The following is a 15,758-nucleotide window of genomic DNA, read 5'->3' as shown; positions in this document are numbered from 1 at the left end:
AAGCAGCATGGGTAGAACCAGACGCCATTTGATAGACATTCGTAGCGCCCAATAAACGGCTCTAGGCATTCGTAAACCACGCCTCAAATACGAGAAAATGCACACCTAGTTCCCAGACCACCATCTCATCGAGATGTGGACGCGTCAGCCAGGCTAATGAAAAGGGGCAACTCACCTTGAACCTGAAGCTCTGCCTCAGATAGCGTCCCCTCTGCATCTGCTGTCACTCTGCAGCTATCTGAAGTCGTGCAGTTGTTGATGCAGAGTGTGTGGCAAAGTCCGTTACTCAAAATCCCCGTGTGTGCGTTCGAAGCCACTTGCTTGCCATTTAAGCGCCAAACCAACTTGGTGTCCGCTGGTGAAACCATACACTTAAATTTGGCATCCTCCCCTTCACAGATGGTGATATTACGAAGCTCTGCTATGAACTCAACAACACGAGGGACTGAAAAACAACAAGAGTCCTTTAGCTTTGATTTTAGGATGGTACATTGAATGTTAAACCCTTTTGATTTATTAGTTTTTCTCCCCAAACAGTTGTCGGAAAAGTTGGAAAATGAAATGGACTTACTTTCTACGGTGACAGTGGCTGAGGTCCTTTCATCCGTAGATTCACAGGCATATTCTCCAGCATCCTCCTCCACCAGTTGGTGGATGGTAAAGCTTCGCTCTCTGCCTTGTGCCCGGATTGTGTAACGGCGGCTCGGAGAGATCTCCTGGCCATTTTTTAGCCACTGTACATCCCCTTTAGGCTTGTTGACCTCACATTGTAACGTAAGGCTTCTGCCTTTCAGAGACACCGTATTCTCCAGTCGTCGAATAAATTTCACTTTCATCTCTGATAAAGAAACACAATTTTAGACATGGCGTTGTGACAAGTATGAACAAAGTATTAATTTGGATGTAAATATCAAATGTTGAAAAAGAGTGTTATTCTTACCTTTGACTAGAAGACTGAAAAGCATTTCATCTGTGCTTATGTCACAAACATATTCTCCAGAATCAGACAGCTGCAGAGGATTAATGGTGAGCTTGTGAGTATTACCCTCACTGGAAATATAAATGTTGTCCTCATTCAATAGTTGGCCATCTTTCAGCCACCGAACATTGGCTCTTTCATGGCTCACAATGGCACACAGTGTGACGCTCTCATTTTCATGGGCTGAGATGGTGTCTCTTGCTTCTTTATTCACAAACTTTGCCCGTGGCTCTGAGAAAAATGACATTTACCAAGAGGTTGCTTGTAAAGTCCACGTGCCTTTATGACAAAAAAGCCAAAGAAATGTAATACTTAGGCATACTTTCCCGTTTCGATCTTACCTTGCACCTCCACAACTGTTACCAACTTGTCATCGGTGGCATCACAGATGTATTCTCCGGAGTCCGAAGGCTGAAGTCCAGAGAGAACAAGTTTCCTCACAACATCATCGCTGTGAATTGTTACTCTTGTGCTTGGTTGTAGTATCTCTCCATTCCGCAGCCATTCAACGCTTGCGTTTTGGCGGGACACTTCACACTCCAAAATAAGGTCATCTCCTGCCACGAGTATATGATGCTCTGGGTTGCCTGAGTTTCCAATGATCTGCACAGGAGGCTCTGAACATGAGACAGTGATGTTAATTAGAGTTTCAGCGCGGAATACTAACGTCTATTACTTTTTATCTTCTAATGTGGTTACCTTTGACTGTGATATTAAAGACCATCTTATCATCCAATGCATCACAGGTGTACTCCCCAGAGTCTTCGAGTCCAGCGTTCAGGACAACCAGAGATCGAAAAACACCTTGCTCTTCGCAACAGTATCGCTCAGTATCATCAATCAGCTGATTATCTTTATACCAGCTGACTGAGGCATTAGCTCTTGAGAGTTCACACACTAGAATGATATCGTCTGACACTAAGAATTGTTTTTCTGTTTTTGCATCCGTTTTTCCAAGAATTTTTATAGGCAATTCTGTAAAGAAGGAAATGAAAGCAGAGAAAATCTTTTGAAAAGAGTCTTGTTTTCAGTGTAATCAAAAAAGGGAGAAAAACCTTTGTTGTGTTGCTTAGTAAGGGCTCCAAATTCTCAGGGATGCTAGTTATCTCACATGATTGGACAAGCCTATTCATCCCAGGGTTTTTGTTTATTTTTGTCGTCCTGGAGCTATTAAAACTTTAGCGTAACACATAAAAATGTGTAGTGAGTGAACATGTTATTCATTCATCCATTTTCTACTGCTTATGTGGGACTGGGGTTACAGGGACAATCATCCAGCAGCATCCCAAGACCTTCCTCTCCCCAGCCGCACCTTCAACACTTACAGGGAGACGCTGAGGTGTTCTCAAGTCAGCCTATAGATATCATTTCTATAGTGAGTCCTGGGTTTGCCCACAGACCTCCTCCCTGTCGGACACGTCAGAAACACCTCCCCTGTGAGGCACCCTGACCACATAGCAGATCCACCTTAACGGGTTCATTTCTTTTTGCAGAAGAGCAGCTCTGAAACCCTCCTGCCCCTAAGAATGAGCCGAGCCATGGAGAAGATCATATCAGTAACTTGTATTTGCAATTTCATTCTTTAGGTTACCACCCACAAACCTTGACCATAAGCCTGGTTTCCACTATGCAGTCCGGTACGGGTCAGTTCAGAACAGTTCGCTTATTTCAGTGTTTCCATTACCACGAAGGCGTACCGGTCCCATGGAACCGTTACCATTCTTGTAACCCTTCTGCTTGGGGTACCGAGCACACAGGACCGGTTCCAGGCTCTGCTCTCCGTTCTTGGTGAGGAGGCTGTGCAGCGGGAGCTCGATGGCGCTGTGCCAAACCAAAATGTTTTCCAGCTGATTGCCGCAAAAATGGCAGAGAGTGGTTTCAACCAGACCGCGAGCCAGTGTCGCATTAAGCTGAAGAAGCTTGGAGTTGGTTCCAGATTATGGATGTTATTTGTTATTGGCTGTTATTTGCTTTTTACGCTTCGGCACGCACTCCGCCCACCCCTGAGGGTCCCCTTTGTACAGCGGGAACGCAAGCTGACCCCAAAGCGACCCGACCCGTACCGGACTGCATAGTGGAAACGAGACTATAGATGAAGGTTTTGTGAACAAGAACCTGAGGTACATTAGCCCAGCTCCCCCTCTCTTCAGAATAGAATTTAAGATCAGAATAGAATTAAAGATCAGAATAGAATTTAAGATTCTTCTCCTCACATATAAAGCTCTTAATGACCAAGCTCCATCATATCTTAAAGATCTCATTGTAAGATATTTTCCTAACAGAGCACTTCGTTCCCAAACTGCAGGTTTACTTGAGGTTCCCAGAGTTTCTAAAAGTAGAATGGGAGGCAGAGCCTTCAGTTATCAATTCAATTCAATTCAATTCATTTTTATTTATATAGCGCCAAATACAACAAATGTAATCTTAAGGCACTTAGATAATAAAGTCCAATTCAAGCCAATTGGAATTCAATTAATTGTAATCATAATTATTCATAAAATAATCCAATTCGTTCATATAGAGCCAATTCAAAAACAATTTCCTAGCTAAGGAAACCAACAAATTGCACTGAAACTTTGTCTTCGGTCCAATCTCCCGTCCTGAGCGTGCCTGAGGCGACTGTGGAGAGGAACGACTCCCTTTTAACAGGAAGAAACCTCTGGCAGAACCAGAACCAGGAAGGGTGGCCATCCGCCTCCACCAGCTGGGGTTTTGTCAAGCTCCCTTTTTTTGTGATGAAACTGGCTCTCTGGTCCCTCTCCTGGGACAGTACTCGTGGCTGCAGACAGATCTTCTAGTTACCAGTCTGAGAAATAGACAGTTAACCGCACCTCTGATATGAACCCTCAATATGTTGTGTTGGGAAGAAACTGAATTAGACCTTTGTGGTTGAATTGCTGCAAAGAAACTATTGCAGGAGGCCGATCTGAAGAACTACTATGGCCAGCAATCACAAGAAATGGACATTAGACTTAAGTGATCTGGACTTGGGTCTGATTACCCATAATATGAGATAATTATTTCCAACTACTCTCGTCTCTGTGAAACCTTTGGTGAATAAGTTGTATCTGCATGTGTCGTAAACACTGTAAGGAGGTGGTCTGCTGGTGTGGAGGGCTTTGCTGGTGACACCAGATATTAGGAAGCTACCACAACACTCTGCAGCAACATGCTCGGCTGGTTTGCAGTCGGTGAAAGCCAATTTTCAACAGGACAATCAGCCAAAATGCGCTTTCAGGCGATAGAAAGGTTATATGATCCAGAGTTAGTGATCTTAGAATCAGGAGGACTAGAAGTTATCTCGATGTTCACATGCAGGGAATCATTCACTTGATATTTGTGTGGCTGCTTGATAGATTTAACTTCTGTGGAGGACGTTTCCGGATTTATGCAAAACTAAATAATCTGATTTATTATCCAACTTGATTATTTTGTTGATCTTTTGTGGCAAATTTGAAACAGATTTTTTAAAAGTATATGTACAATTCGAATGACTTACCTTGCACTTTCACATTGAAATCCATCACATCGTCTTTTGCATCACAAACATATTGCCCAGCATCCTCCATTGTTAGAGAGTGAATGGTTAAGTGACGCATGACGCCCTCTTCGAGGATAGTGATGCTTTTAGAGTCCTCTACTTCCTCCCCATTCTTCTTCCAGGTGACTTCAGCATTTGGTCGGGAAACCTCACAGTCCAGAACCAGAGTGTCCCCAGCCACTTTTTCTACTCTGCTTGCCATCTTTCGTAGACGTATGAAGCGAACAGGAGGTTCTGTGGATTGTAAACATTTTTATATTAGAAATGTATAAACACATGGAAAAAGCAACACATTCACGTGAGCCGCTTTTATCGTTTTTTTAAATTTTTTTTTTTACCTGCTATGTTCACAAAAAACGTCATGGAATCATCTGCGGTGTCACATACGTATTCCGCTGAATCTTTGACTGTAGTTTTGGGAATAATAAGTCTTCTGTAGACGCCATCGACCTCCAGAATAAGGTTGTCATTCTCCTCCACCTCAAGTCCGTCTCGATACCAGCGCACCACTGCGTTGGGCCGTGAGATCTCACAACTCAGAACCATCCTCTCAGAGGTCTGCTGACATAGCTCCATTTGTGACTGACTTGGGGATATAATTTGCACCGGAGGTTCTGGAAGTTGATTTTAACACCCAGATTATTTATCATTGAAAAGTTAAATAGGAATCAACAAAAAATTAGCACTAACATGTACGCATCGAAGTAATGGTTAATTTACGGTTAAATAAAAATTGTATATATACTCTTTGACTTGATCTGTGTTAAAATTGTTAAGCCATGACTTTGGCACTGCTGAATGCGTTAGTATTCTTCTGAAGAAGTACAGAGGACCAGAGGAAGAGATTGGCCAGGTGTATGCATCAAGAAAATAGCTAAATATAGCAAAATTTAGTCTAAATTGGAAGTTTTGAAACCCGCGTTTGTGTCCACAGTTGAAGCCAGAAACATGAAAGCATTTAAAGAGACACTGTCTGAAGAATATGTCATAATTTAAAGGGCCTTGTTCCCTTCAGGCACATGGCTTTTAAGTTATTTTGGAAGGAGGCCATTCAGAACACTTACACAGACAATCGCAGTTAGCCATGTTCAGATAGCACTAGAAACACTCACACATGGGGGACTATTTAAAAAAAGTGTTTTAATTTCTACATGGTGAAACTAAAATAAATGAAAATTGCTTTAATTTCAAGTCTGGAATGTGAACTTTAATCCCATCTGAATACTTGTGGATAGAATTTTACACTGTGGAGCAGAAGGGTAAGAAACATGTGACCGTTCCAAATATTATGGAAGGCACTGAGAACACACACACACACACACACATTATGTACTGTATAGTAGCGGGGATTATTACCTGTAATACTCAGGTGAAAAAATATTGAGTCGTCAGCTGTATCACAGACGTATTCTCCAGAATCTTCAATTCGACTAGAGAGAATCTTAAGTCGTCTATAAGGACCCTCCACCCTGAGCTTGATGTTCTCGCTCTCTTGGAGCTTCTGGCCATCTTTGAACCAGCTCACGACACCGTTGGGACGAGACAGTTCACAGCTCAGAATGATTTCCTCGGGGACGTGACGGTCAAGGTGGACATCCTCCTTGGGATATACTATCTTCACAGGAGGTTCTTCGGAGGAAGAATATGACATTGAAATACCAACTCCACATTGAAAGTTAATGTGTGCTATTTTTATGTAAAGTAATATGACTTCTTACCTCTTATGTTAACCTTAAAGACCAAAATGTTGTCTCCTGCACGGCATGTGTATGCGCCTGTGTCAGACAGCTGGGCTGAATGTATAGTTAGATCTCTTTTGGTGTCGTCTGCTTGCATCGTAACATTATTGTTTGGTTGTATTTCAGTTCCATCTTTGTACCACTGGACGATACCATCAGCCCTTGATACTTCACAAGACAACACAAGCTGCTCTTTTTCCACAACGCTCTGAAAAAGATCCTTCTCTGGGACATCGGCAAATGTTACCGGTGGTGCTGTGGAGAACAGTGTAAGAATTACTTTGGATGTTGTTTGAAAGTGGAACTGTTTGTACTTATACATGCAGCAGCTTTAAGGTCAGGTTTACACTGCTTGAACAAGCTGATTGTAAGGCTTGCAGTTGAGATAACATACACGGTAATCATCATGACTGTTAATCGTCTTTTGAAGCAAAGTGAAAACATTATTTGAAGCATTGCACTCGTGTGGTGCCTTTACCAGGAGTAAACAAACACAACTACTGTCTGAGGACACTACTTTTAGATGAGCAGGCTATAAATGAAAAGCAGCAACAATGAAATTAGGACATTTAGAACGAAATCAATTAGAATGAATATGATGATGATCAGAATTTGTTTTCTAAAATATTAGAGGCTACGAAGGTGTATACAAGTGAAGAGTGAAAATATCTTGGCAAGAAGAAAGCTTAGAGTATCACCTTTCACCTCCACACAGAAATCGTTGAAATCTGAATCATCATCAGCCTTATAATCATTCACCCCAGAGTATGAAGATGTGGCCGACTTCATGACCAGTGTCCCCTTACTGCTCTCTGACACGATCTTTATACTCGATTCTGGCAAGAGATCTACTCCTTCCCCCTGCCAGCAGGTCTGGATCGCAGGTTCTGAGATCTCACACTGCAGTTTGATCAGGCTGCCTGCTTCAACAGACTTGCTCCTCTCAGCCTCTGGAACAGCTGAGAATCAAACCCACGCTATAGGAATTCCAATTCATCGAACAATGACCAGACAGTAATAATTTTTCTCTGTTATGTGGTGCTAAGTAACATACTTGCATTGACTTGTTTAGGGCTAAAGTACGTCAGAACACGGGCAGAAGAAAGTAAACAGAGTGCTAGCATGTGGCATGCATAACCTTACAAAGTTATTTAAAACCATGTTAGTGCGTAGTTTTCCATTGACACGCTGGCAGACAGAACAAATTTAGCAACAATTTGCAGTTGTGTTTGTTTTTTTTTTCAATAAACTAAGCCCAGGAAGCTAAATGTCCCACTTTGTTCACCAGCGAGCTGCCAACTTGGCTCAGCTGATGTTGGGTATTGCCAGGCATGCTGCATCTGGAAACAGGGCTGATGAAATATTTATAAAACCAAACCATAAAACACTAAAAGGCCCTGTGGAGCTTACAGCATGGCTGATGAGTAGCTTATTTGTGGCTAATGAGTCACATGTCACATGACACAAAGTATTTAGGGGTAAATAAAAAGGGTTGTCCAATATCAATTCCTACCAGGTTCTCAAAAACATGGTTCGCAGTGCGCTTAGAATATCTCGGATTTCCTCCTGAGGGGGATGATTACTTTGAGCTACAAATAACTTGCTCTTTAAGTGATATCAAATTTTCATTCAAATGTAGGAAAAGCTGTATCATGATTGCATCTTCTATGAGTACATATATATATATAGATATATATATATCTATATATATATATAGATATATATATATCTATATATATATATAGATATATATATAGATAGATATATAATTACTAATTAGTTAATGTTACCTTAGAATATTATAAAATGTTACGCCCTAAGAAATGGTAGTCTGATAGCCAGGCATTAACTCAAAGTTAGTAATTCTGACAAAGCTCAATATACTTAGATCACCTGCAACATCCACCTTGAATTCTATATGGTCATCTGCAGCCTCACAGCTGTACACCCCAGAGTGTCTGACTTCTGCTGATTTAATAACTAGCGCTCTCAGTTTTTCATCGGTTTGGACCTCATATTCACTCGCTGGAGGTAGCTGTTCACCGTCTTTGTGCCAGGAGACTTGGGCAGCTTGCTCTGAGACTTCACACTGCAGCTTAATTGGGCAGCCTACTTCAACACATTTGTTTCTGGCAACCTCTGGTAGTTCTGAAAACTTCACTGGAGTAGCTGAGGGGTATTATATGATTCACAGAACACTTTGTCAAGCAGAGATAATACCATTTCTTCAATTGTGTTATGCACAGAAACATTTTAGTTTGGCATTTTAGCAGCATCGGGAGTTATGTGTGTATCAAAACTGTTTATAAGGTCATTTCTGGATGTACTTAATAATAGCATGTACAAAGATTAACAAAGAGTAAAAATGAAAACGTGTCTGTTTAAAAGTGTATACAAAAAAGTCACCTTCAACATCCACATGGAATGTCACGACATCATCAATGAGGCTACAGCTGTAGAGGCCAGAGTCAGAGACCTTAGCTGAATCAATCATTAACTTTCTGAGGCTGCCATCTCTTTTCATATCGAGGCCCGTTTTGCAAAAAAGCTCCACTGCATCTTTCAACCAGGTGACCTGAGCAGCAGGATCTGACACCTCACACTGGAGAATAATTGGACAACCTATTCTAATCATCTTGTTTCTTTCTGACAGTGGGATTGCTGTGATCTGTGCCGATCGGCCTAAGAGAGGAGAATAACAAGGGTATGGATAAGAGATGAATTCACTCATGGTGAACACACTGTCCAGTCACTCATCCCACTATATCATGATCAATCAGAGAAAAGTACACTTTTACCACTCACACAAGAGAAAAAGATGCATGTGCTAGAAGATAACCAGGAGAAGATAGCAAAGTTAGTGATAAATCACCTTTTATGTCCACCTTAAAGGCGACTGTGTCGTCTGATGTTGAACATTCATAGACACCAGCATGTATGTTTTCAGCTGAGGGGATGAGTAAGGTTCTCGTCAGACCATCTGACTGAGTTTCCACATTGTTCTGAGGCAGGAGTTTCCCCCCATCCTTATACCAATCGACATGAGTAGAAGGATCGTGAGAGAGTTCACAGCTGAGGACAAGAGGACTGCCTTCTTTGACGGACTTGTTCCTGTCCTCCTCTTGGAGCTTTGAGAACTTCACAGGCGGTGATATAGGTTCTGGGTATTGCAAAAAAGAGTGTCTTAATAAACTTCATAAATGTGACCTCTTGCATGTTAATAGATAAGTAAGCAAATTCTGAATTAGACAATGGGAATCTTAAAGCCATCACCACAACAAGCAGAAGAGGAAGGTCCCTGAGAAAAGTGCACGTGACAAAACCGCTGACACTGCGAAAACCATTAGTACAACAAGGAATGGCTAGAAGAGAACACTGAAGAGCATTTCACGTGACACTCTAATCAGTTACACAGACAAACACAGGACAGGTAAGACACAAACAAGAAGGCGACAAGTGCTTGCTTATGGTACAGGAGCTGTATAAATTTAGCTCCAGTAGTGTCAAAGAGGGACCCACACAATACTTGCGCTCTTGATATATCTGATGTGCATACACAGAAACTGTATCGTCAGGGGTTCATGATTAGGTTTGAGAAGGAATAGATCTTAGTAAACTAAAGTGAAGTCTTCCTATTTTTCCGTTCAGTTATATCAGAAATGCATGAAAGAAACTAAAGAACTGTTAGGCGATACGACAAAGTTAACATAATCAGTTGATGTTAGTGCAGTGTAAGACATTGAAAGTGCAATAGAGTTTTCGACCATCACCTTTAACTTCCACAGAGAACTGGATGTCATCATCCTTTGACTCACAGCGATAAACTCCAGTGTGAACTCGCTCGGCTGATGGGACTACTAGACTCCTCACACTCCCCTGTGACTGGATGTCTACTCCACTTTGAGGTAGAAGCTTTGTTCCATCCTTGTACCAACTGACTTGTCCACTGGGGTCTGACAGCTCACACTGTAGAGCTATGGGAGAGCCAGCTACCACTGTCATTTTCTGTTCAGCCTCAGATAAAGCTGCAAATGTCAAAGGAGGAGCTAAAGGATTGAATGTAAAATAGAATTGGTCAATATGTTTACCAAATTAAGAAAAGCACAAATCAGAAACGAATGTTTTTGGCTTCATAATTTACCCTTCAATAAAAAAACTAGATAAATTTAATAAAAATTGGCTTATTATTTGAAGCAAAAAGTATAGCTTTTATATTTTAATAATAATGAATGAATAATCTAACAAAACAACTGTTTTTTTTGTTAGATTATTCATTTCTTGTTTAATTTCTCTTTCAAAACCAAACAAAAGCAAACATACAAACACAAAAACTTCATATAGTCATTGTCAAGTTACTGATCAAGTGTAGAATAACATTATTGTAATAAATGGGTAAGTGTTTTATCCGAACTGAGTTTAAATGTACAATTCAGCTCTTTGAGTCATGTGAAAAAGGAAGTACATCATCCAATCCTCAACAAATTGGGTAACTACAACTTCATATGAACAACACAAGTTGTCGTTCATTTTGCCAAAATGTAACCAAAATAAAGGGGCGGTGTGTTAAAAAGTAACTGAACAGCAGCAAGTGGGAGCACCTCTATAAAAGCAGATGTTTTGCCAGTGTCCTGGTCTGGAGCATTCAGGTGTGTGTTAACAATGCCATTAAAAAACATCAGCTCTGATTTTAGAAAATCAGTTGTTTCTTCCCATCTATCTGGCAAGGGTTATAAGGCTATTTCTAAACTGTTATTTAAAGGTAAAAAAAAAAACATTCAAGAGAATTTACAATATTCAGAGAAATGGACACTCCTGCAAGATCATCCAACGGTCAAATTATGCAATGCTCAGAAAAACTGCTAAAAACCCCAAGAACTACATCTCAGACTTAACAGGCCTCATTTAACAAGATGAATGTTAACAAAACACTAAAATAGTATGGCTTGATTGGAAGCATTACCAGGAGAAAGCCTCTTCTTTCTAAAAACAGACCGATGAGATCAATGTGGAGATGTTTGGTCATAATGCACAGCAGCACATTTGGAGAAAACCAAACACAGCATATCAGCACTGACACCTTCATTCCACCCGTCAAGCTCTGTTGTGTTTTTCAGCCACACAACCTGGACACACTTTGCAGTCATTGAGCTGACCATAAATTCCTCTAAAGTATTCAAGAGTCAAATGTGAGGCCATCTGTCGAACAGCTAAAATTTGATGAAATCGGCACATGCAGCAAGTCAATGGACCCAAAACAGAGCAACAAATCTACAACAGAATGAGTGACCAAGAACAGAAGCATGTTGCTGCAATGGCCCAGTCAAAATCCAGACCTCAACCTGCTGCAGGGTGGGACCTTAAAGGAGAAGTTTTTTTTCTTTTTAAACCTGGACCTCATTTCTGGCATAAAATACGTTCATCTGCTCACCGATAACAGTTTGGTGAAAGTCTGCCTCCTTCGGAAGATATTTAGATTACTCGAGATCCACGTATATCCATATAACAGGAGAGAACAGGGCATACAGCCTCTAAATAAGGCATTATCTGTCTTTATTTCACCAATACTTTAAGCCGAATGAATGACTGAATGCGTACTATTGCACTGTTAGCTCATAGCTGCCATGTTGTTGTTATCCGGGGCTATTGGGGGGAATAGAAAGCTTTCTACGCACGCGTCTGGTGGGATGACAGTCGGCTAACTTCACACAGAGTTTGCTACTGCTAGTTTTGTGCAACATGGCAGGATTTATTAGATTTTGACGACGTGGACGACAACTTTGAGTACGATGGACGTCTGTTCCGGAGTGAATGAACTGTACTGCAGCAGCGCGCAGCGATGAAGTCATCCCACTAGACTCCTCCGTAGAAAGCTCCCTATAAGCCCCTGATAGCCCCAGATAACAACAACTAGGCAGCTATGAGCTAACAGTGCAATAGTACGCGTTCAGTCATTCATTCAGCTTAAAGTATTGGTGAAATAAAGACAGATAATGCCTTATTTAGAGGCTGTATTGTCTATGCCCGGTTCACTCCCGTTATATGGATATACGCGGATCTCGAGTCATCAAAATATCTTTCGAAGGACGCCGACTTTCACCAAACTGTTATCGGTGAGTAGATGAACGTATTTTATGCCAGAAATAAGGTTCAGATTTTAAAAAACAAACTTCCCCTTTAAGAGAGCTGTGCATAGACAATGCCCACAAATCTCGATGAACTAAAGGAAGATTATGAAGAAGAATGTGCCAAAATTCCTCCATAACAATGTGAGAGACTGATAATATCAAACAGAAAACAACTGCTTTGAGTTGTTGCTGCTAAATGTGGTTCTATATGGTACTGGATCATGGGGGGGGTCAGAATCTTGTCTTAGTTTTCATTAAACAATGGCACGGTGTAATATATCATGTGGTTTTGCTCATCTGTGGTTGTGTTAAGCTAATTTCACAATCTGTTAAGGACTACATGATTTCTTTTAATATGTCCTGACATGATTAAGAGAGAGTACTTTCTATATCACATGACTGTATACTGTGAAGACTTTATGAGATTTTACTGTTGATTAATGTTATCTAAATAGTGCTTTAAAGGACAAATTCATATGCATATATTTACATACATGTATGTATATATACTTTTTGTAAATAGTTCATTTAACCCTCACTAAAAATCTATTTGTAGACTAAAGAAAACAACTTTTGTCACCTTTAACATCCACGTGAAACTGTATTGCATCATCTGTTGTCTTGCAGCTGTAAATCCCTGCATGTGATAGCATTGCTGACAGGAAAGCCAGTGTTCTCACGGAGCCCTCTGCCAGCGTATCTTGCCCAGCTGCTTCAAGTACTTTTATTCCATCCTTAAACCAAGTTACTTGAGCGTTAGGATCTGATATCTCACATCGTAGTGTTAAGGGTTCGCCAGCTTCAATAGACTTGATCCTCTCAGCCTCACAAAGTGTTGTAATTGTCACAGGTGGAGTTGGGGATGCTTGAGATAACATCAAGAGAAAGTTTCATCACTAATACTGACTAAGACAAAAACAATGCTTTTAAAACATAAAAAGAGCAAAAACTCAAGATTAGTCATGCCAAAGAAAAAATAAATAAACTTGTATGTTAAAATAAATCAAATAAGTATATCCTCAGTTATTAGTCATTTAAAGAAGTGGAATCTTTGGTTAGGCTTGAAATAACTAGACATTCAAATTAGGATTTAATACTTATATATGTCCTGTTTTCTCTCTCTGTAATATTCTTTCCAGACCACTGAAGTTTAGGTTTACGTCAGTCATTAAATAAGTTTTAGTATGAACAAAATCTGGTGAGTAAATGCAAAAATTGCCAAAATATCAAGGATTGCGAAAAGCAATCTTTTCATTTTACACAATGTCAACATTGTGCCCGTCCATTTTTTGTTTTGAAATGCTAACCATTTAAATCACCTTCAACATCCACCTTATTTGCAGTGACTCTGTCACTCCAGTTACTCTCACAAGTTCTTGATAGATAGAGCTCCTCTGACAGGAGAGTTGATGCCTGCTTGGGATAGTAAAGGTCTGCAAACTGGGTGGATGATCTTTGAGCGTGGTTAACCATACTGTCCTCTTGTTCTTCTGTGGTCTCCATAGTGGGATGGCTCTGTCCTTGAACTTTAGCCTCCTGACTCGTCAGACACAGCAACTCTGAGACGTTAGATACTGTCTCTCCTTTGTGATAAGGATCATCCAATTCGAGATTTGGTTGCAAGACAAGATGTTCTGGTTGGAACTTTTCTACCTCTTTGGCTGGACGGGACAAGTCCAGTGGTTGAAGGAATGCTGAGTTGGAAATGTCACAGAGCTTCTCTGACTGGACAGTTGGTGTCTGTAAGGGAAGATGTGACTCCTCTGATTGATCAGTTGTAGACTGTAAAGAGTTACAGGGCCTCACTGAGAGAACACTTTCAGTTTGTGAGCAATCTAAAAGCTCCTCTGAAATAGGAGCTGGCATCTGTATGGGGCTACATTGCCCCTCTGATTGGACAGTAGCAGTCTTTAAGGATTTAAAGGGCTGTTCTGAGTTCACTTGTAATTCAAATGGCTCCTTTGACTGAGGAGTTGCAGTCATTGAGGAGTTACAAAACTTGTCTGGTTTGACTGATGAATTCTGTAAGGTATTAGTATACTTTGACATAGTAGCAGCAATCTGTTTTGGGATACTTAGCTCTGATTGCACAGTTGGGGTCTTTGCTGAACTATGTACCTGCTCTGATTGGACAGTTAGTATGGATTCCTCTGAGTCAGTAGCATTTTGCAAACAGTTACAACACTCATCTGTCTGTCCAGCTGTCTTCGGGGAATAAGAATGCTCTTCGGATGGGACATCTGTATGTTTTATATAGTGAATACATGCCTCACCTTGTGATTGAGTGGGCTGTTTTGTGTGATGGTGTATGTCTGATTGCATTGTTGTTTGCTTTACAGAGTTACAGCACAGTGGAGATTGGGCCTTTTTTATTTGTTGGTTGTCGTCGGCCTCCTTTGGCTGTATTGTTGCAATACAGTCAGTCATAAAATCATATGTTGAGGGAGAAGTTGGCATATGTCTGGCATGGTCTTCATATGTATCCCCTCCCAAGTCAGCGAAGATGTCAGAATTGCATTTTGAAGACATCTGGATGGCTTGAACCAAATAAGCCTCTTCTGCGGACCTGTTCCTCTCTTGGTCAGAGGAGAGCCATGGCGATGTAGCTATAAGCATTGTGATGTACACAGAGAAAGGTTTTAAGTTGTTGGTGGTCTCAATACTTCCTCTCACAACAGAATTGTACAGCAGTGTGGGTTAGCATGGAGTTATGGGTAAATCCATTGCAAAGACAAACAAGAGGTTCGACCATGATTGGTCTGAAAGTGAGCTCCAATATGTATCCCTTAGGATGGCTCCTTTTGTCATACCACCAATCTGTGTCCTAACACCTTAAAACCTAAGAAGTAAGTCAATTACTTCTCTTTGGATAAGAGTTCGTTGTCATTGCAACAGGGAGAGGTTCGGGGCAGCAATGTGAATGAGAGGATCTGAAGATGAATAAGACAGAAGATGGACTTTAAGAATCGCAAGTTACAAGCAAAGATGGCTGTTAAGACGAAGAGTGACTTGACAAACACAACATATATGTTAGTATGCCCAGCAGCTACATGTCTACCACACAACCAGGTTTGATTAAGAGCCGAAAACAGCAGTAAAATGACCTGAGACCAGGATGACAATGTGATACAAAGCAATTTTCTAAAGGAAAAAAGATTTACAGATGACTCAGATAATTGAACTAACAGTGAAATAAACCACTATTGTTAGTGGCATTTATGTGCTGGGTTAAAATGGATGACTGATGTTGAAATATCAAATCACCTTTGACATCCACAGTGTATTGGGGTGATGCATCAGCTACCTCACCAATCTCGTCACCATAGTGACACTGCCCTGCTGTTTGGACAAAGCCAAAGAGAAAACAATGAGCT

The 15,758-nt window shown here is 40.8% G+C and overlaps 1 protein-coding gene across 8 annotated transcripts in view; it reads right to left on the bottom strand.

Annotated features, from left to right (window-relative positions):
• Positions 1 to 15,758, bottom strand: part of obsl1b (obscurin like cytoskeletal adaptor 1b) — a 43,656-nt gene that overhangs the window by 13,905 nt on the left and 13,993 nt on the right. For 3 of the 8 annotated variants that reach the window (XM_075479051.1, XM_075479052.1, XM_075479054.1), the window contains 15 exons: positions 12,965 to 13,249; positions 10,030 to 10,305; positions 9,132 to 9,419; positions 8,666 to 8,941; positions 8,153 to 8,428; positions 6,958 to 7,218; positions 6,239 to 6,514; positions 5,877 to 6,149; positions 4,859 to 5,134; positions 4,479 to 4,754; positions 1,679 to 1,954; positions 1,321 to 1,596; positions 941 to 1,210; positions 572 to 838; positions 176 to 445 (listed from right to left, as the gene is read on the bottom strand). In XM_075479051.1, coding sequence (XP_075335166.1) covers positions 176 to 445; positions 572 to 838; positions 941 to 1,210; positions 1,321 to 1,596; positions 1,679 to 1,954; positions 4,479 to 4,754; positions 4,859 to 5,134; positions 5,877 to 6,149; positions 6,239 to 6,514; positions 6,958 to 7,218; positions 8,153 to 8,428; positions 8,666 to 8,941; positions 9,132 to 9,419; positions 10,030 to 10,305; positions 12,965 to 13,249 — 4,122 coding nt within the window. Of the gene's footprint in view, positions 1 to 175; positions 446 to 571; positions 839 to 940; positions 1,211 to 1,320; positions 1,597 to 1,678; positions 1,955 to 4,478; positions 4,755 to 4,858; positions 5,135 to 5,876; positions 6,150 to 6,238; positions 6,515 to 6,957; positions 7,219 to 8,152; positions 8,429 to 8,665; positions 8,942 to 9,131; positions 9,420 to 10,029; positions 10,306 to 12,964; positions 13,250 to 13,691; positions 14,991 to 15,648; positions 15,724 to 15,758 lie in introns of all 8 variants that reach the window. The other 5 variants (XM_075479047.1, XM_075479048.1, XM_075479049.1 and 2 more) reach the window with 5 other exon arrangements.

The sequence above is a fragment of the Odontesthes bonariensis genome, chromosome 12 (genome assembly GCF_027942865.1).
Source record: "Odontesthes bonariensis isolate fOdoBon6 chromosome 12, fOdoBon6.hap1, whole genome shotgun sequence".
Lineage (NCBI taxonomy): Eukaryota > Metazoa > Chordata > Actinopteri > Atheriniformes > Atherinopsidae > Odontesthes > Odontesthes bonariensis.
The sequence above is the reverse complement of the archived record's forward strand: the minus strand, read 5'-3'. Positions and strand labels throughout refer to the sequence as shown.